At 38.1% G+C, this 13493-nt stretch overlaps 1 protein-coding gene across 1 annotated transcript in view; it reads right to left on the reverse strand.

The window, feature by feature from the left end:
* Positions 1-13493, reverse strand: part of KIAA0319L (KIAA0319-like ortholog) — a 190710-nt gene that overhangs the window by 42729 nt on the left and 134488 nt on the right. The window contains exons 4-7 of the mRNA XM_006886434.1: positions 10440-10686; positions 8425-8526; positions 4839-4936; positions 1359-1446 (exon numbers count right to left, since the gene is read on the reverse strand). Coding sequence (XP_006886496.1) covers positions 1359-1446; positions 4839-4936; positions 8425-8526; positions 10440-10686 — 535 coding nt within the window. The remainder of the gene's footprint in view (positions 1-1358; positions 1447-4838; positions 4937-8424; positions 8527-10439; positions 10687-13493) is intronic.

Genomic DNA, 13493 nt, shown 5'->3' on the forward strand with positions numbered 1-13493 from the left:
CTTTGGACATGTTGTAAGGAGAGACCGGTCCTTAGAGAGGGACATCATGCTTGGGAGGGTGGAGGGACAGCGCAGGAGAGGAAGGCCCTCTATGACGTGGACTGATTCAGTGACTGGGATAATTGGGATGGGACTGTCAGAGACAGTGCGATAGGGCTGTTGTATATAGGGTCGCTATGAGTCGCAAGCGACTCGATGGCACATAACAACAACAACAACAACATACTGCACTGAAACAGATGAGGGAGAAAACTGTTGGAAAGGAATATATGATTAGGTATTACGTTCATGACAAGAGTCCAGAGTCATAGGGGAATGGACTTGGGCAGAGGGGAATTGTGGAATTATGAGAATTTGGTGTCTGTTGTTTTTGTTTTATGTTTGTGTTTTTTTTTTTAAACTTTTCAAAGAGAAAAACCAACTGGGGGTAGGGGTGCGCAGGGAGGAAAACTGGCAACAATGAATGAATTTAAGTCTCTATAAACTTTCATTAAGTTTTCAAATTAAAAAAATGACCAAGTAGCCTTTATATTGATTACATTTTTAAAAAATGTTTTTAATTGTGATTTTTAACAAAAGTTAACAGAAAAGTGAAATTTTTTTCATTCATCTTTTCCTCCCCACCCCTCCGCCAAGTTTCCTTTAAAAAAATAAAAGAAAATCATCCACTGTTGCATAGTTTCCTCCCTCCACTACTGATGACATTTTTAACAACTCAAAAAGATTATCCTGGCTATTAAGTTCAAGAATGGAAAATAAAATCCTTCTACTACCAGCAAAGACAATATTAACAATATGTGACAGTGAATTCTCTATTTTTTCCAAATTTCTCTGAAAATACGAAAAAAGATACTACTACAGTGTAATCTACCAACACATCATATAAAAGGTAAGAATTTTGAGATTTCAATAGGAAAGAACTTTGTTTCTAAGGTGAAACAGGACTGGTAGTGTTTAAATAAGGAACTCTGTGTGTACAAAGGCCCACATCTCTGGAAAGAGATCAGAAAAAGCCAGACATTTGGCTGGTTCTCTATCTACATGCTTCTTCCAGGCTCTTGGCTTCCTATGTCTCTTAATTGCGTCTCTCTCAGCATGACCCAGTTGGAAAAGTAGTTCTCTAGTAGATAGGATATTGCTCAGTGGGCCATGTGACTAATGTTTCCCTGGTTAGTCTGGTGTCCCAGCTAGAATCAAAGTACTTACTTTGCCATATAACCTTTCACTACATTGAACTAGAAATCGCCCAATAAACATGTAACAAAAAATAATGGGAATTTACAAAAGTTACATCTCTTTCTCCTTGTGAATTCTGCAGAGGGACAAAAGGTGTACTTCCAGGCCAGCAAAACACATACCTGGTTTTACTGTTACATTCACATAGCCTTCTCCATAGGAATTTTGACCCTTTACAATCACTTTGAATTCATACAGGCCTGGAGTGAGCTAAAGGATGAAAAGACAACCTTTAGACAATCATAAAAGAGCAGCAATTACATTTAAAATAATGCATATATCTGAACTTGACCAGGCTGAATGTCAAGCTCTTCTTATATTATTTCCCAAATGAAAAAAGTAAATTGCCTGAAGAAATGAAGCAATGAATTATAAATGAAAAAACTATAATGTTTAAATGTGAATGCTATTACAATTTGACTCTAGAAAAACAGAAGATATTTCAGTATCTCAATACTCCCATTTTCTTCTCAGAAAAACATTAAGGGTCTAACTATCTCATTTCACTGAGTTAGGAAATTAAAACAATCATCCCTACAAAGAAAAACATTTTGTAAAATTATTAAATAGCTCCCAAATAACTGAATATTTCCCCCTCCAGACTTCTACTAATGGCAAAGAACATAAAAGGAGAAAAACAATAAACTCATCTATAATCCCACTATTATCATACTTTATACATAATACTCCTCTATGTCTTTTCAATCCTTGACCATACACAAAAAATAATTTTAAATACCACATTTTTTCTCTAATATTTATTGAGTGTCAATTTTGTACTCAGTCATTGTCCAAGGCTTGAGGTTTACAGATGAATATGGTATGATTCCTGTCTTTCAGTCATAATTCAATGGTAAACAGGGTTCAACTCACAAAAAGGCCCCAGTCAAACTTTTTATTGTCCTTTCTTCCATTCATTTAACAAATACTTTTCCTTTGTTACTTTTTTAATGGCTTCAGAACAGCAAATGAATAAATATGCCACAATTCACATAGTATTTCACACTGTGAGATACTTGAGCTGTTTCTCAAATTTTCACTATTATAAATCACTGTAATGAATAAATGAAGGGTTTTTGTGCCTTCTGAATTATCTTTGTTGGATAAATAGTAACTGATCTTCTGTAGTATGTGACGTTTTACTATTTTATTCTTGTAATACTGTCAGTTTGCTTTTACATCTCTGTTCACTCATTTCCTTCCATCCCCTGAATAACAGTGTTCTTCTGTATTCTAAACTCAACCCACTTATCATTTCACTTTATACTCTCCTTGGCTCATCTTACCTAGTTTTATGGATTCAATTACCAAACATTTGAAGTTGGTATACAAATTTACCTCTCAAGCTCTAATATGTTCCCTCATCCCAAACTTCCTATCATCAGTTATTAAAAGTATGGACTCTAGAGATGGAGAAAAAAGACAACAAAATATACTACCATCCAGTTGATTCCAACCCTACAGGGTAGAGCACAGCTGCCTTATAACATTTCAAAGTTTGTAAATCTTTATGGAAGCAGCTGTCACATCTTTTTCTTGAAGAGCACTTTAGAGATGAAAATCCCATTCAAATCTGTTTAAAAGCTTTGTGAGTTTTGAAAAACCATTTTTTGTTTTTCTAATTTCTAGTTTTGCCATCTATAAAACAGGTATTAATCTATTTTAGGATGACACAAAAGTTCAAATGTGGAGAACAATGCTGTTAACTGGCATGTGGTATGGGCTCCAGGTTTGTGGTGTTAGCCTAAAGCTGGTTTTTTTTAGTCATTACACTTAACCCTCTCTGGTCTCCAGATACTTTAACTGTAGACACATGGTCCTGCATGATCAACAGCTGGGACTAGGATAAGAGAAAGAATGCTGCTCACACTGAGGAGCTAAATTCGAGGAGAGCTATACCTGAGAAGAGCAGGACTGGAGGGAGACCCTGGTGGCAAGACCCTGGTGATGGTGGTAGAAAAGACTATTATGGCATTGCTGTGGATAAACTGTGGCAAGGTATGACGTGAGGCTTCTTGCATTTGTTCTGGCCATGGTTAAAGCTGTTTGCTTTTCTTGTCAATTGCTTGAAAGAGAAGCTGACTTATAACTGCTCTGAGAGAAATGTTACTGGATGATTTGAATTTGACTGCTATCTGAAACAAGAACCTGGACTAATTGAGGACCTGTGCCTTGGAATTTGGGCTAAAATCTGGACTTCTACTGAGTGCTATTCTTTGCCTCCCCCACTGTCCAATTTACTTCCCTAATAAGCCCCATTCTCAGTACCACAACTATGAGTCTGTGAGTCAACAACGAATACTGTTGGTGTGGTTCTAGAGGCACCAAGGGCTGGGCTCCAGGCTCTTTATCTGCTTCCTGCTCTGGAGTGGTGAGGGACTTTGGTATTTTTCTTACTCCCTCTGGCCCTTTCCGAGAGACGTTCAAGGCTCTATGCCTCCATGTCTCATTTTCTGCTGTTTTTCATTTCTTTAATAAAATTTTTTACTTAGTGATTTTTAACGAAAGTTTACAGGAAAGTTTTATTTTCATTCATTCATTGTTGCACATTTTATACCTCCCTCCCGTCCCCCTCCTCCAGTTCACTTTATTAAAAAAAAAATTCATTCACTGTTGCACAATTACCTCCTCCTGCCACCCCCACCCCCACCCCAGGCCTCTTTGCAATATACCTATTATTCTGGGCTGCTGTCATACATATAATGCCTAATCATATATTCCTTTTAAACAGTTCTTTCTTTCATCTGTTCCAACCCAATGTTTATTATCTAAACTCTCTTATTCTATTCTCCTCTCAACCCCTCATGTCAGACCTGCTTTGTAACAGGGTAACTTTTTAACAGATACTATGCAGTATGTGTCCTTTTCTCATTCTTCAAGGTCTAGTTATGTTGAACCATACTAAAATTCTCTTCTTCCTACATTTATTTCTGGCACAGTACACAGCTTCTTCTGTTTGAAGTGCCTTTTTTCTACCTTTCACTCACACACCCTTTAGGACTCAGGTAAACAAAGTAATACTTTAATTTCCTAGGGCTTCCATAACTCCCTGCACTGATCAAGACTATCTTCTGTGATAATTACTTCCTGTCAGTATCATCTACTAGATTCTACTGTCTTGGAATATTAAGATTATGATTAAGATTGAAAAATCTCCAGTGCCTGCAACGTAATCAGAGTACAATGTATAGTTGCTTAATGAATGAGTAAGATTGCTGGAGAGGGGGAACAAACCCAACTATTTTTATGGCTTTTAATAACCATACTGAATCCTTAAAAAGACTGAGTCAATGTACACAGTCATGTGGCCCCATGTTTTTCTCCCAAATTCTAAAATCCTTATGTTACCCTTAAAAGCTGTTTAGTATATATTTTCAGCTATCACCACCATGCTGGAACAGTCTTCTCACCACAAATGAAAATTTGAGAATCATACACGAACAAATATTGGATGTCAGCCAGTCAGATTTTTGAAGGATTCATTTCAGAAGGGCTGTTGAGACTTACAAGTAAGTATGGACAGAAAATTCCATGATAATATACATTTTAGAAATGTGGCCAATAACTCAAAATCAGACCTGTAAGAAAAGAGGCAGATTCACCTTGGATAATTTGAGGATCTGGTACTGCTGCCCTTCCATTTCTCCACTGTAGTCTTTAGGATGAGTAATCAGCTGCCAGTCGTAGGTGTAGGTTTCTCCTAAAGAAGGGCAGTTACAAAATTCATGAAAACACACACCCACACACAAAAAGGGCAGGCACAAAGCCTGACAATCACAAATCACTTCTAAATTTTAACAATGTTTTAGTTATAAGATTTCACCCTACAGCTTGTAGGGAACCAATTCATTTGCTGGGGGGGGAGAACAGGGTAGATACTGCTGATTCAGAAACATCTAGGGCTTCCTCCATTCTTTCCCAGCAGTATTCACTCCTGCCCCATAGCTAGCCTCTTCAGGGCCAATCCACCCTAAAAAATAACAGACTGCTCATGATCTGGCCTCTCAGCAAAAATATATGCCCACCAACCACTAAAGATGAACTCACAGGGAACAAAGGCCACTTTCTGGCAAAACTTCTTTTGCAACAAAGAACAGCAATGACTTCTAAATAACATGGTTCAAAAATAGCTTTTTCCAGAGTGCTAACAATGCTTGTCTCACTGAGGTCATCACACCCTGGTGAGTTAAAAGAGCTACTTCATTCCTGCTGAGCAAAATAACATACTGCAGAAATGGAAGGGAATGGCCCATTTAAAATAGGCCCCACTGAAATTAATTAAGATCAGATGAAGCATTAAATGGTCTTCATTTGGACCTCAGACTTTATCGGTGGGTAGGTTGCTGTTATGTTGTTAGGTGCCATCTATTTAGTTTCAATTCATAGTAACTGTATGTACAAAGAATGAACGAAACACTGCCCAGTGCTGTGCTATCCTCAATCAATGCTCTTTGAAACCAATATTACAGCCACTGTGTCAATTCATTTTATCCAAAGGTTTCTTTTTAGTTGACCCTCCTCTTTACCAAGCATGATTGTCCTACTCTACATGAATTGGTTCCTTCTATGCAAAATTATGTAAGATGAGGGCTCACCACCTTCCTTTCTAAGGAATATTCAAGGTGTACTTCTATCAAGATAGTCCAAGGTATATACAATATTCTTTGCCACAATCATAATTCAAAGGCATCATTCCCCCCTCCCCAGTTTTTCTTATGCAGTCTCTGAGTTTTATATGCATTTATAAGGCAATTGCCATCACAGGAAAATCTTAGTCCTCAAAGTGACAGCTTTGCTTTTTCACAACTTATAGATGCCTTTTGCAGCAGATTTGTCCATTGTAATATTCCATTTGATTTCCTGACTGCTGGTTCCAAGGGTGTGAATTGTTGGTCCAAGTAAAAAGGAGTTTGAGAACTTCAATATTTTATCTTGATGTTGTGTGTTGGTACAGTTGTGAGAAGTTTTATTTACATTTCGTGTAATCAGTATTGAAGGCTAGGACCATTGATTTTCATCAGTAAGAGCTTCAAGTCCTCTTCACTCTCAACAAGCAAGATTGTGTTGCCAGCATATTATCACAGATTGTTAATGAATCTTCTTTCAATCCTAATACCATGTTCTTCATATAATTCAGCTTCTCAGATTATTTGCTCAGCATACAGAGCAAGTATGGTGAAAGGACACAACCCTGACACATATCTTTCCTAATTTTATACCACACAGTATCCTCTTATTCTGTTCCAATTGCCATTTAGTCTATGTACAGACTGTACAAGAGCACAATTAAGTGTTCTGAAACTCCCATCCTTTCTCTGTGTTATCTACAACTGATTATGACCCACACAGTTGAATGCCTTTACACTGCCAATAAAACACGAGTATACCAACATCTATTTCTGGTATGTTTTGCCTTCAGTGAAGATCTGGAATCAGCAATATTTCTTTTAAAACAACAACTTTATTTTGGTTTGCATATACAAAGTTCATACATATTTTGTTTCACACAATCATTCCCATTCATTATGTTTTATAAAATTAATCACCAATGAACTATGCCGACCATCACCCTGTCTTTCCAGATCCCCACCAAATCGTTCCCATTTCTTTTACCCCTCCCCCTCCAGCAGTATTTCTTGTTTTACATCATCTTCTGCCAGAAATTCAAGCAGCACTCAAAAGAGGGCAGTAGGCAAGACAAGGATAGAATCATGTTTTAAAAAATCCCTCTCCAGTAAAAATGGTATGAAAATTGTTTTGGAGCAAATGCGAGCTGGTAAGGGGGGAAAGTGGTATTTGTTATGAATAGTTAGTTTAAATTACTACATAATAGTTAAAAAGAAAAGGCAAAAGAGCTGTCATTTCTTTTTCTTAGTTCATGAGTTCAAATATTAAAGTCAGCACACATAACTGAATTCCAAGAGATCCTCCTTCTTCAGAATAGATTTTATTTCAGAAATCTGATACAAAATCTACTATGCCTTTCCTATCAAATACTAGTTTTGTTTTGGCCAGCTGCCAGTCCTAGGGAGCTCTCACAAATTTATATGTAGAAATTATGTTAGGTAAAAAGCAGGAAAGAAGAAGCAGAAATGTAAAACTTAAGCTAAAATATGGCATTGCTTCTAAATGGAGTTGGAAATTTTTCTCTGTACAGAAAGAAGATTTACCTTAGTTTGGGAATTTCTAATCTTACAATGTCTTAAGTTAGCAAAACAAATTTCTTAAAAGGAAAAAATTCCTAGGTCAGAAAAGCTCAGGGGATAATTTGTGCCATATAGCCAGAAATTTGCCCAAGGGGAAGACCAACTGAGCATAGGTTTGTTAGAATGCTGGCTTAATAATGTAGGGTAGTGGTTTTCAAACTGAGTATCTGAACACTGGAGGGATCCTTCAAGGTGCTTCAGGGTTGCCACAGGGGATGAGGAGGGAGACAGGAAGGCAGTGTTGGTCCTGCCTCATCCTCCCAACCTTTGAAAAGTTTAAAACTATTCATCTCATGTATCTGATAAACAAAGGAGAACCTGGGGGACGAAGGCTGAAGAGACTGTTTATGAACTTACGTGTTTTGGGATATTGATTGACAAGACAATAGTAACTCACAAAAGTGTATATACAAATAGAAGTCAGAAAAAAAAATACAGAAGAGCCAAGCCAATCAATTACAAAAGAAAGTAATTACAGTTCAGGTAGTCTCAAATAACATCTCTCCAAGAAGTATTCTACCTCTGTTGTTTACTATGAGTTTTAACAGGAGAAGCAGATTAACTTGAGACTCTGTTTCTTCTCTTTAAAATGATTAGCATTCAACCTAATAGATTAAAATCTACATTTAATGAGCATCAGCTACAAGTTAGACACTGAAATGGGTGCTTTGGTGATCTCATTTCTTCTTAAAAGAACTTAATGAGGTAGGAATTATTATCCCCGGTTTAGAAAAAAAAAAAGAAACAGAAGCTCAGAGAAGTTAATTTGCTTTAAATCACATAAATTATAACCAGCTGAACTGAGATTGGACATAAGGCTTGATTGAAGTATATGATCTCAATTACTCTACTGCCACTCTTACACTTGTGCAGGTACATGCTAAAATTCTATTCTCACAGGACTACTATAAGGACTAAATAAGATTAGGTATTTGGATGCCATTATAAATTAAAGCATTACCCAGATGTAAGAGATTTTTACCTTGGCTTGGTTGTGGGAGAACATACGCATTTAACTGAACTTCATTTTTAGGCAGAGTCATTTGCACACTCTCTCCAGCAGACACAATCAATTCTTTTACAACTGGAAACAAAGTAAACACACAAAAAGGTAAGAAATTAAATCTAGAATGTTCCATTATTCTTCTTTCTTTTGCAAACTCCTATTGTTTTGATTTTCTCATTACTTTGGACATTTTGAACCAGATAATAATACTTTGTTTTAAGGGGTTATTCTATATACTGTTAAGTATTTAGCAGCATCCCTCAATTTCACTCACTACAATCTGGAACACTTAAAACCACTACTAGTTTTATCAAGCAAAAATGTGTGCATACATTGATAAATGTCCACTGGAGTGTAACAATCACACACACACATACGCACACCTCTACCTTCTTTTCATACTACATAAAGCTTATTTGGTTATTTGGTAGGAGACTTCTTGTTTTTATGTACCTTGAACTAACAGAACCAACTTATAGCTGATCCTCTAGTGGGTTTCTAGAGGCAGTTAATAGCGTGAAAGGAGACTACCCATCTTTTTTGTGTGGAGCAGATGGCAGATTTGAACCATATGCCTTTGGGGTGTCAGTGAAACTCTTTACCACTAAGCCACCAGAGCTCTCTAAGAGAACTAGGAGAGTTTAAAGCAAACAGTTGGCTAATGCTCTTAATCTCATGACCAAGGGGTAAGAAAGACTTCCTATATAAATATGAGACCCCAAACTCATTTATCTCAGCTTGGGAACACTGCACTTGGAAAGAAATGAAACTAGCCTTTATGAAATCTTCAGAGCACAGAAAAACTCTCTAAAATTATTTCCAAAAAAGAAACTGTTAAACTCAGAAGAACCTAGAATAGATCGAAAAATGGCTATTCAACACAATGCAATGCAAGCCCTTCACAATGACAAAGTTACAGGCATTCTATGGGAACACAGAAACTACTCTGGTGCCTCGTGATTGAACCCCTAAAATTTCATATTCCAACAAAAGAAACCCTGGGAAATAAAAGGATTGGCAAAAATCTACTTTCACTGTTTTTCTATACTCCCTTGATTCTTTCACAGATTAAAGATCAACTTGTTGCTGTTGTTGTTAGGTGTCATTTACTTAAACTGTGACCCTATGAACAACAGATGTGAACTCTGATCTATCTTGAGTCATCTGCCTGTTCAAGCCCAATACTGCAATCATTGTGCCAAGCCAACTTGTTGAGGATGTTCCTCTCTTCCTCTGACCTTCTACATTTCCCAACATGATGCCTTTTACCAAGGAGTGGCCCCTGTCAAAAATATGCCCCAAATATGTTAGATAAGAAAGTTTCACCAGCTAAGAAGCACCCCTTGTTGCCTCAATTAACCATTTTCTTCTAATACCTTAGAACAGTGCCCACAAAACACAGGATTAAAAACAAAGATACTATCTAAATCACATAGGGACAAATATATGATTTAAACTAGCCTTTTTTGTAAGGTAAATAGGTATATGGACCCAGCTCTTTCTTTCCAGTAACTGCTTGATTCTTCAAATATTTTTCTTTTTAAATTTTATTCTTTTTTTGAGTGTTTGTACCATCAAATCAATCTCACTGGTACAGGAGGAGATTGTCCCTCCTTCTCCAGCTGAGCATCTGGTGGATTCTAACCAGACACCTCTAGGATTGCAGTACAGCTTCTTGCCACTAGGTCACCAGAGCTTACCTTCTTCAAATATTTTTAATGAAATCTTGTGCTTTTAAGTTTCAGTTACAGGGAAGCCTGGCTTTGGGAAAATGAGCTTCCCAAATTTCTATAGGCTGGGGGGTGAAGGGGGTGCAGCCAGAGCCAGATTGCTGAAAAAGCGATGGAGCCCAAAGTCTTATAATTATGTGCACATACGTTGTTTTGGGTTTTAACCTCCTGTATTCAAAATGATGCCTCCCCGTTCCTTCTGTCCTCTAGAATAAAACAGTGATCAAATGTTCTACCTTGGGCAAGAGCACAGGGCCTTACCTGGGTATGGTGCTGAAGTGCTCAGGAAAGAAGCCTGGGGGGCAGGGGTAGCATAAGTATAGAAGGGAGCCACAGGCACAGGAGTAGAAATCTGGATTTTCCCAGTACTTTTTACTTGCTGAGTGCTGGATGCAGTAACAGGATCCTTTGAAATCTCAAGCTGGACTGATACATTCTTTGGCAAATCAGGAATCTCTGCAGTCAGGTTCATAGATAACGGACTGGAAGTTGTAACTGCCTGATGGGCCTAAAGAAATGGTGGGGAGGGGGGAAGTCATTGAAGTTGGCAAAAAGTTATACAGTGAGTTTTACAAAGTTATGTATCATGAAATAAATGCACTTTCAAATTTTTCTGAGAAGTGCTCAGGTCTCATAGATAGAAGAAAAAAAAATGTGGAATAGGACTCCAAATTTCCAAAACAAAAACCATACTTACTGGACCAGGTGAAACTGGAGAACTCCCTAGACTACTGCTTTAAGTATACCTTAAAAATATCTCTCTTAATGCTACTGAATTAATTCTGACTCTCAGCTGACTCTCCAACAGATTTACAAGGCAGTACATCGCAGAGTGGATTCAGACTGCTAGAGAAGCAGAAAGGAGCTCTGGTGGCTGAGTGGAAAGAAGCTGCACCATCAAGCTAAAGGTATGTGGTTCAAATCCACCATACTGCATCTGAAAACCAGCTGTAAGTCTGTTGCAACTCAGCAGTACATAACAACAGCAGAGAAGCACAGCCTTTAGCAGCACAACTCTCTAAGGACTATGCCACCAGAGATGTCTAAAATAAATGGCACCTCTTTAAATTATACAGGTCACTTCCAGGTAAAATGACAGAGGAGGCAAATGGCAGCCCAGGCACACTTAAACCAAGATACGAGAAAATCAAGTAAGCAGATATAGATAATTAATTCTGGAACCTTCACTTTAAAATGAAAAGACCTAGTTCAAATACGGACTAAAGGAAGAAACTGAATGTAAACAACAAATGAGATAGGAGACAGAAACAAAGAAATGTAAACAGTGTGGCAGGCCATTCTGAACACTTTCAGGTACAGGAGGAACCTGGGACTGCAGATGTGTCCACACCAGCAGTTGGCTGCTAACAGAGGTAGGCTCTCCCCTCTGTTCCTTATAATTCAGAAGATCAGGAGAGCTCTCGCCCACCTCTATTCATCAAGTGGTTGGCAGTAGTCCTTGGCAAAGTCCCAGCTCCCTCTGAGGCCTGGCCTATGTTATCTTATATCTGGCACTAGGAGCATGCTCATATAGCTCTACAATCAGAGGTGGACCCCCAAGAGCCTGAGGACATGACTGGCCTGTAGCCAGACTCTGGATTGGAGAAAGCACCACCTCTGTTTGAGGTCCGTGCCTCTCAAAGGGCATCCTTGTGAATATCACCTCTAACGTATGTCAGGGTCACATTTGAAGCAATATACTTTTTATGGAAAGTGCAATCCTTGGGCATGTCAGGTTGGCAGTGACTGTTCATGCTGTCTCTTACTAGGTACCCAGTGGGCATTCATTCCCGGGTCTGGCTAAGACACCATCTCTAACCAGGTGCATTATCCTAGGCTTCTTTGACGCCAGTAGAAACTCCACCCCCCCCAGCCCAGCTGGGTGTCCTGTTTCTTCATACCCTCTAGATGAGAACAGATGCTGTGTCCCGGCTCACATCCTGAGGCTCCAGTGTCCTCTCAAATAAGCAGAAACTCTTAACTGACTGGGCACCCAAATATCCACCTTCTGCTGGACTGGGAGACACATCATCCCAGACTTGGCATCTCACTTCCACTCATCACAGTGTTGTGACGTGCCAATCAAGTACCCATACCAACTTCCTCCAAGGTCACCCCCCCTTGTTTTTTTTTTATGTTCAATTTGTTTTCAGGGTGGTTTTTGTTTGTTTATTTGAATTCATGCATTGTTGCACATTTTCTTCCCTCCCCTTTCCTTCTTCCCCTCCTAATCCACTTTGCAATGCACCTCTTATTCCAGACTGTTGGCACATAAAATACCTAATCATATATATTCCTTTCAGACAGTTCTGCCTCTCATCTGTTCCAATGCAGTTTTCATTATCTATACACTACTATTTTCCCCATAACTCCCTCATGTCAGTCTAATAACAGTGGTGTTATGCAGTATTTTTCCTTTTGTGACTGAGATATTTCACTCAGCACAATGTTTTCCAGGCTCACTAGTGTCGTATGTTTTACAAGTTCATTGTTTTTCACTACTGTATAATATGCCTTTGTGTGAATGGACCATGGTTTTTGTAGCCATCTGTTTGTTGATGGGCAGGCACTTGGGTGGTTTTGAGGTTTTTGTTTGTTGATTTTATTATTGTGAGTTTTTTTCTTTTATTCTGTCTTTTAGGGGTTTTTTGTTTCCTTTGTCACTCTTCTCTCTTCTAATGCTTCTTTTTTGCCTTTGTATTCTGATTTTTTTTCCTTTATACTACTCTCAATTTTGGTTGCTCTTTACTATGCAATCTTCTTTTGGGTGTTTTTTTCTTGTTTATTTCTTTTTCTTTGTCTTACATGGCAACAGATAGAAACATTGTCTAGTTTCATCCATCAGACAACAGTTAAAACTAATTCCTGTTCTATCTCATAAACAAAGGATTGCAACCACCATATATTCCAGGCTGTCATCAATTGCTCTATGTGAATAAAGAAGTAAGAACGGCACAGACACTTCCATCTTCTATCACACTCACCAGAAGACATGAGATGAAACATTAAGAGCTAGCAAGCTAGTGAGCTGCACAGCACACACATATGACCCCATAATTTATATCAAAACAAAATAACACAAAAATCACAATCTCACAGTTCTGGAGGCAACAGGTAACTTTAAACCAGTTTTTAAAAAAGCAAAACAAAGCTACAAAGAGGATAAGATGATGCAAGCATGTAGACCAAAATCTACAACAACAAAAGATCTTTAAGATATACTACAGAACTTTTTTGGTAAGGAACTTAAGGAATGATAGATCATACCTCCAACAGATTCAGAAAAGAAACTTTTAAGAAAAACAAAGAAAATGT

The sequence above is a fragment of the Elephantulus edwardii genome, unplaced genomic scaffold, assembly GCF_000299155.1.
Source record: "Elephantulus edwardii isolate Elephantulus edwardi_28Jun2011 unplaced genomic scaffold, EleEdw1.0 scaffold00049, whole genome shotgun sequence".
Classification (NCBI taxonomy): Eukaryota; Metazoa; Chordata; class Mammalia; order Macroscelidea; family Macroscelididae; genus Elephantulus; species Elephantulus edwardii.